The sequence below is a fragment of the Trematomus bernacchii genome, unplaced genomic scaffold (genome assembly GCF_902827165.1).
Source record: "Trematomus bernacchii unplaced genomic scaffold, fTreBer1.1, whole genome shotgun sequence".
Taxonomy (NCBI): domain Eukaryota; kingdom Metazoa; phylum Chordata; class Actinopteri; order Perciformes; family Nototheniidae; genus Trematomus; species Trematomus bernacchii.
Window position 1 is genome coordinate 82,501 of NW_022987811.1, and position 7,500 is coordinate 90,000.

At 38.6% G+C, this 7,500-nt stretch overlaps 1 protein-coding gene across 1 annotated transcript in view; it reads left to right on the plus strand.

Annotated features, from left to right (window-relative positions):
• Nucleotides 1-3,993, plus strand: part of dacha (dachshund a) — a gene marked incomplete at its 5' end in the record, with an annotated part of 86,490 nt that extends 82,497 nt beyond the window's left edge. Inside the window, one exon of the mRNA XM_034150909.1 lies at nt 2,646-3,993. Within this exon, the coding sequence (XP_034006800.1) occupies nt 2,646-2,683 (38 nt within the window). The remainder of the gene's footprint in view (nt 1-2,645) is intronic.
• Nucleotides 3,994-7,500: the final 3,507 nt, after the last annotated feature.

The following is a 7,500-nucleotide window of genomic DNA, read 5'->3' on the forward strand; positions in this document are numbered from 1 at the left end:
TACTTTGTGTAATTTTGTTTCCTTTATAAATGTTTGAATTCTTATTACAGGGGACCTATCATGCAAAAATGCACTTTTGTACGTCTTTTCTACATGAATATGTGTCCCCGGTGTTCCAGGGAACTCACCAAGTGTCAGAAAACACAAACCCTCTCTATTTTCCTCCATACCCAATCTCTAAAAAAGGGGCTGCAACGGATCTGATAAAAACTGATCCAGATTTGAACACTTCTATGTCGTCACAGAAGTGGCGCTACGGCTATTGGGCCAACGCTCCGCCTATCAGGGGAATGTGGGGTTGGGCCACGGCCGCCATTGCATGATCTGTTTGGTATTTTGAAACAGAAACGTATAAATATACCTTATATAGGTATGGCCCTACAATATATCATTTAAATATAGCATGATAGGTCCACTTTAAGGTGTAGTTGGGACATTATTATCCCATGATGCATTGCACAAAGAGGAATAAAGGGGATACTCAGAGCTGGAGAAACTTCAGAAAAGCTCCGGGAGTTTCTTGGAAACCTGGAAAACAAAATAAAATAATATTAGATATTAGAAAATGTCATATCATTTATCATCTTTTAATTAAATTATTTACCCATGTAACTGTCATTTTCCAAACAAACACAAACAAATAATTTTCCTGATATTTTATTGACTCAAAATGTATGTCGAAATAATATTCTTCATAGAAATGATCTTTTATAAGTTGCAGATCTATTTAAAAGATGATGAAACAATTGCGGAAAACATGACACTTCCTCTGGTTTGAACAATACATTCTTACTTAATGTGAAACAATTAGTTTAATAATTGACGAGCGAATGAAAATGTGTAGTTTTATGAATTCATTTTTTTTTTTTAGGCCAGAAAATACAGTTAAAATGTCAGAAATGTTGATGGACATTCTTTACAATAGTATAGACAAAACCATTTATAAATAGAACAATTTGGGCTTTATTGATATTGGAAATAATCATTAGTTGTAGCCATAAGTGTCAGAAGAAACCAGTATTAATCTAGCCAAAGAAAACGTGCAAATCTGATCAATTTAGCACCTCGAAGAAAATAAATGATGACGTTCAGATTAAAGTTTTAAGAAGGGGTTGCGAGCGACGACTTTATAAGTTACAGGAGAGTTTTTTTAAGGCACCGGCCGAGAGCTGCTTGCCGAAAGAAAGGACAGGAGAGGACAGAGAGAAGAATGGGTCGGGATAAAAATAATATGAGAGTAACAGATAGAGGACGCGGAGGAAGAGGATGCATGTAGAATAGAGGGATGAAAGAGGAAGATAGGAGGGGGGTCCGAGTGATAAAAATAGGAAGGGCAGGCGAAGAGAGATGAAATGGGAGGCGAGATGAAAGAGAGATTTAACAAAGTAACACCTCAAACCTGTTCCATATCCCCAAGTAATGATGAAGAAAAGGACAAGACTAGAGGGTAATGTGAAAAAGAGAGGATGAAGACGAGTAAAATAAGTAGTGAAGGCCGAGAGGAGAAATAGGAGGGCAAGGTTTATGGTTGCTGTTATGCAGAATGTAAACACTTTGCAACGTTCGCAGAAAACAATGACACCGCAGGGAGAGGAAGGTGTGTGCGTGTGTGTGTGTGTGTGTGTGTGTGTGTGTGTGTGTGTGTGTGTGTGTGTGTGTGTGTGTGGGTGCAGTTAAGCACTTACGGGGAGCGGAAGGAGAACGACGGAGGTGAAATGAGAGAGAGAGAGAGAGAGATGAGAGGAGAGAGAGAGAGAGAGAGAGAGAGGCCGACCAGGGCAAAATTGGAGATATGAGATTTGTATCATAAACGCTGCATAAAGGGAGAACAACATGCAACTAATTCAGCTAAAAACCCACGTCCGGCGTTAATAATCATGAGCAGAGCGAGGGGTTTCTGTACAAATGGAGGCTCTTTAGATATACAGTGACAAATCTACATTGTTAATACACATGAAGAGGCTCCTCTGATTTAAATTGTGTTGTAAGGTAGAGATCGATAGGGTGTATTATGTGCAGCGACGGGGGTTTTAAGACTGAAAAGGTTGGGTTATTTATATAAATAAACTAAATGCATGGGTTGTTCCTAGACCAGCATGTTAGCTACTGATATCATGAGACTAATGTCAGTTTATCCGATTTTTGACATATGTTAAATGTCAGTTTACCACTAAGACACACCACTTTCCTGACAAACTTTTACCTGTTTACCTGACAGAAATCTAGAAAAAAAACACTTTAAAATGTTAGAAATTGGGTAATCTTACTGGCATCAAATTAAATTGTGACTAAATAGTGGAGACGAAATTATTAGTTGATCAATAGAAAATGTATCTGAAACCATTTGCAGTGTTTTTTAAAGCAAAAGTGCCCCAAAATTCACTCGTTCCAGCTTCTCAGATGGGAATATTTGCCATTTTTCGTAGACTCCTATGTTGATAAACTTCAAAAATCTTGGGTGTCAGGCTGTTAGAAGGTAAAACAAGAATATTAACATGGACTTTTGTGTATAATAAACCAACAATCAAGGGAGCGTTGGGGATTAGACCCTTTGCAGACCATTTACATTATCCAAAATCACATAAAAAGGATGTATATTTGTTGTTTTATTTAACAATTTTGTGTGTTTTTTTGGCCGTCCCTAGACTCCCGGTCCTTTCTGAAGACCCCCATGATGTTCTAGAAAGACACCTCCTCGTCCTGAAGCCACGCCTCCTCTCCCTGAAGCCACGCCTTCTCTCCTGAGGGCCCCGCCCCCTTTACCACTTTCCCCGCTCCTGCACAGAAAACTCCACCAGCCCGTTTCCACGAAATCACGAACCACTTTCCCCGGCGGGATTTATTCCATTTGCTAAAAAACTTTTGACGTTGCTACAAAACAAACTATAGACTACTAGAAGACACAAACACTCCTGATTTGGACTCGCTGGGGTCGTCTCTACTTCTTTATCTTCTTCTTTTTTTAAGATAAAATCCACTCCATTCATTCCTCTTTTTCTCTACCTGCACTGGGACTTATCTCACCTTGTTTGTTTTGGTAAGAATAAATAAAAAACAAGGCGATGGAAGCAACGGAAAAGTACCGGAATAACGTCAACAAGCTTTCACGAATGAACTCGGTTCGGACATCTTGTGGCAAAAAAAAAAAAAAAACACATCGTCCACTGATGCGATGAATCGGTTTTTGAAATGACTTAAAAAAAACTTTGGTTGACCTCATTGGCTGGTTGTCTACTCCCTTCTGATTGGACGATAATCAGCCAATAAGAGGAGCTCAGGATTTGAGACGTGTAGAGTAAAAAAAAAATATCGGGAGGGGATGTAAAAAAAAAAGTAAAACTCTGGAGGCTATTTCTGTCTCTCATGTTTCATTCATTTTTGTTTTCCGTACAGGGACTGAAAAGAATGCATGGGAAAACTTCTTATGTGTCATTTGGCTTATTTTACCCTCCTTTACCTCCCCTCGTCCTCTTCTATCTCTGCTTCTTCTACTTCTCTTTTTCCCTTTTTAAGGAGGCATTACTCTGAAAATGTTGGATGCAGCTTTCAATGTATTTTCTATCACCTCTAATAATAATAATAATAATAACCTGTTTCTCAAACCATGCAAAACGTTAAAAAAACAAACCCTTTTTTTTATGACAATGGAGTGATTTTTAGACACGATATTTTATCCTTTAAAAAAAAAAAAAAAAGGTACGTTGGATTCTCTTCCTTTTCACCGTTTGACCCCTTGTTTCCCGTGACCAAGATGTTGAGTTTCTGTGTTTGTGAAATGATCAACGTGGAGAGTTTGATTTGTTTATTAAAAACTGCCCCGATGCAAGAGTACTTCAGATGTTGAAATCAAGCGCTCCTCGAAACACAAGAAACGTTTTACTCCCTGATTGTCTGACCTACTAAGAGTGCAGACTGTTGTGTTGCCAGTTTTTGTTTATTCCACTGCGTGTTTATTTGTTTGTTATTTGTTGATTACTATTTGAAATGTGTACGGGAGGGATGAGGGGTGGGGGGTGTCAGGGTGGGGGTGGGATTATTTGGGGGTTGTTAAAGGGATATTCCGTGAGATAGAAACAAAAACATTCAGTCTTGTTTTATTATTATTATTTTTTTCTCCTGATGATCTCAGTCTGTCACTGTTCTCTGGGTTTGAGCTGACTGCAAATATACAGTATTATAATGACTGCTGTCCTGTGGTGTTTTACACACACACACACCACCACACACACACACACCACACACACACACACACACACACACACCAACACACACACACACACACACACACAAACATAGCGTACTAAAGTCCCAGTAACGATGAAACTCGGGGGAACTTCACCAAGCTTCTTGAAATAAAAGTCACTTTTGCACATTATTGTTTCCACCAAATCCAAAGCCCCATTGATATGACTCAACAACATTTTACAAGAAGAAACTACAACACCACAAGTACTCAATTGCTGTTGAGATATTTTACTCAAAACCACCAACCTCATGAGGAAAATTCGAGGTTAATCGAAGTCTCTAAAATGATTTCTCTGGGATCCATCTGTAACAAATGTTCACAGATCTGGAACAAAACTCTCATAGCCCTTATTGACCAAAAAGTACCAGAAACAATGAAACCAGGAGAACTAATCTCAGATACTAGAACTTAAAGTCTCTTTTCACCAAATTAAAGCCCCATAAATATTTTTCAGATTGGATTGAAGTCACAAGGAAACAATAACACACTCAGAACCACATTTGAAATGTAATTTGCCCACCTCAAGACAACGCCTTTTTTTAAAGCCATTGTGTGTATCATTTTAAAATGATTATTTCTCGACTTGATCTTGGGATAGTTAACAACGTCTGAACCAAGGGTACAACTAATACAATATGCCAAGAGTTGTCAAGATATTTAACTAAAAACCACAAATGTCAACCTCATGGTGGCGGTACAGGAAAAGTCATCAGCTTTAACACTAGAACCGCCAGAGGTCGCTGTATACCTAAAACCGCCAACGCGTCAAATGTACCCGCTATTGATTTTCAAGGTACAATGTTCTTTTATTTATCATGTAGAACAGTGAGTTTTGATCGCACAGGGATGAAACTTATACCAATAGAATCTGTGGACTCTCGGCTTTTCATATGATATAGTTTGTGCAGATAGCATGAAGTATAAAATATTGCTACCAGTGCTGATTTAAACGCTTGGTGTTAGACTTGTGTTTTGTTTGGGTACAAATCTCTCTATCTCTCTATCTATCTATCTCTCTCTCTATCTACTGTATCTATAACTATCTATCTCTATCTCTCTCGCTATCTATCTATCTATCTCTCTCTCAATCTCTCTCTCTATCTATAAGGAACCGCAGTAGACAAAAGGCGTTGCTATAGCAACACGTCATGTTTACGCTGCATTTTCTATGAGGTAAATATTACCCGCTGGCGGATATAGGTATAAAGGGCAATTTTTTCAATCTGACTTCATATTGACCATTTTTAACAACAGAGGGTGCTACATAACACACTTTCAGGAAAAGTCACGGACTGGGAGACTTTAATATTTTATTGAAAAAAAGTTACATACAATCAAGAAACAGCTGCAGGTAAAATTGACCCGTTGGCGGTTCTAGTGTTAAAATGATTTTTCTACTAAGATTTGTACCACATTTCATGCCGACTCATCCAATAGTTGTCAAGATATTTCCCTCAAAACTACAAATGTTATAGTGGCACAGACCCGGTGCCGTGGGAGGGCCAGAGAGGGCCAGGCCCTCCCCATAAACACATTTTTTTTATTTATTAAAAATAATATTATAAATAAACTGAACTTTAATGGTACGATGTATGTGATGTCAGATAGTAACTAAAAAAAAAAATTGTAGGCTACGTCAAATAAATTCATGTATCTTTTGTGATTTGTTATTCGTCCATATTTAGACCAATCACAGCATCACACTACTCTGCCGCCTATTCTGGATGTTTTTTATTATGCATTCTGCAGACTCCCATTTCTGTTTTAAATTACAAAATGGACATCAGAAATGGGCTTAAAACCACGAGTATGTCTCAGGATTTATTACAAATAAATCGCGATGAAAGAACTGCAGCCGATGGTGCTGCTGGCGACCCTGCACCTGCCGTTGCAGCAGCACGCCTTAATGTTTCTAGCTTGACCTCGGCAAACCCCGGGGCTGACGCTAGTACGCACTGCATAATGTGGTGTCGCTCTGTATTATTATATTTGCCCAAGTTTAAGGCCCAAGCAAAGCTGTTGCTGTTATGTTTTTATTTCAAATGTGTGCCTTGCTCATGAGTTACCAGTGTTTGTGCCGCCACGCACACAATGTTTCAAAAGTGGTTTCTATGTTGCCCTTTATTTGTGTATTTATTTGCGATTGCGCGGCACATGGCGGTTTTGTGTGCCCTCCCATGAAAATCATATGCCCTCTGTAGATTTGTTCTGGCGCCGGGTCTGTAGTGGCGGAAGAGGGAAAAAGTTCAGAGGATCTCCACACGTCTATAAAAGTGTTTCTCTGGGAAGCATTTGTACCAAATTGCATGCCGAGTCATCCAATAATTGCCCGAATATGTCACTTAAATGTCAACCGACCAAGTCTTGGTTAGACCGTCAAGGGAACATGAATGTTAATAAAACAGTTTCATGGTAATTCATTAATAATGTGGTTTGGACCAAATATCGGTGGATGACTGACCAAACAGCACTAAGCAATAACCCTAGCATTCATTACACACACACACACACACACCACACACACACACACACACACACACACACACCACACACACACAGACACAACACACACCACCACACAACACACACAGCACACACACCATACACACACACACACACACACACACCACACACACACCACACACACACCACACACACACACACACACACACACACACACACACACACACACACACACACACACACCACACACACACACACAACACACATACCAAAGGTTAATCCAACTCAATCACACACAACATCCTGATGCGATTAATACAGACTAGAGCAACACATGTGGATTAATCCGCCGCAGAAAATAGTCCCTGAATAAACACACTACTTCTTCCTATTTTGAGTGACATTTTAATAAAAACGACATATTTTTTAGGAAGTTACTCAGTGTTTTCTCAAAATATAACTTGTGTTTAAAGATTTAAAAGACCAACAAGAAGCAATGGGCAGGAAGTATTTAAAGACAGACTTAAACATTGATGTTTTTCCATTATATATAAAATAATACAAGTGGTGGAAAGTAAATGTAATCAAGTACTTTACTTGAGTACATTTTTAAGGTACATGTAATTGAGTATTTTCATGTCATGCTACTTCTATTTTACTACATTTTGGCAGAAAATGTTGTACTTTTTACTCTCTAGATCTATTTTAAACCATGAGTTACTACTAACTTTTGCAGCAACTAGTAAACTATAATGTGATATTATGGATGGAGATACCTGTCAGTATAAGAA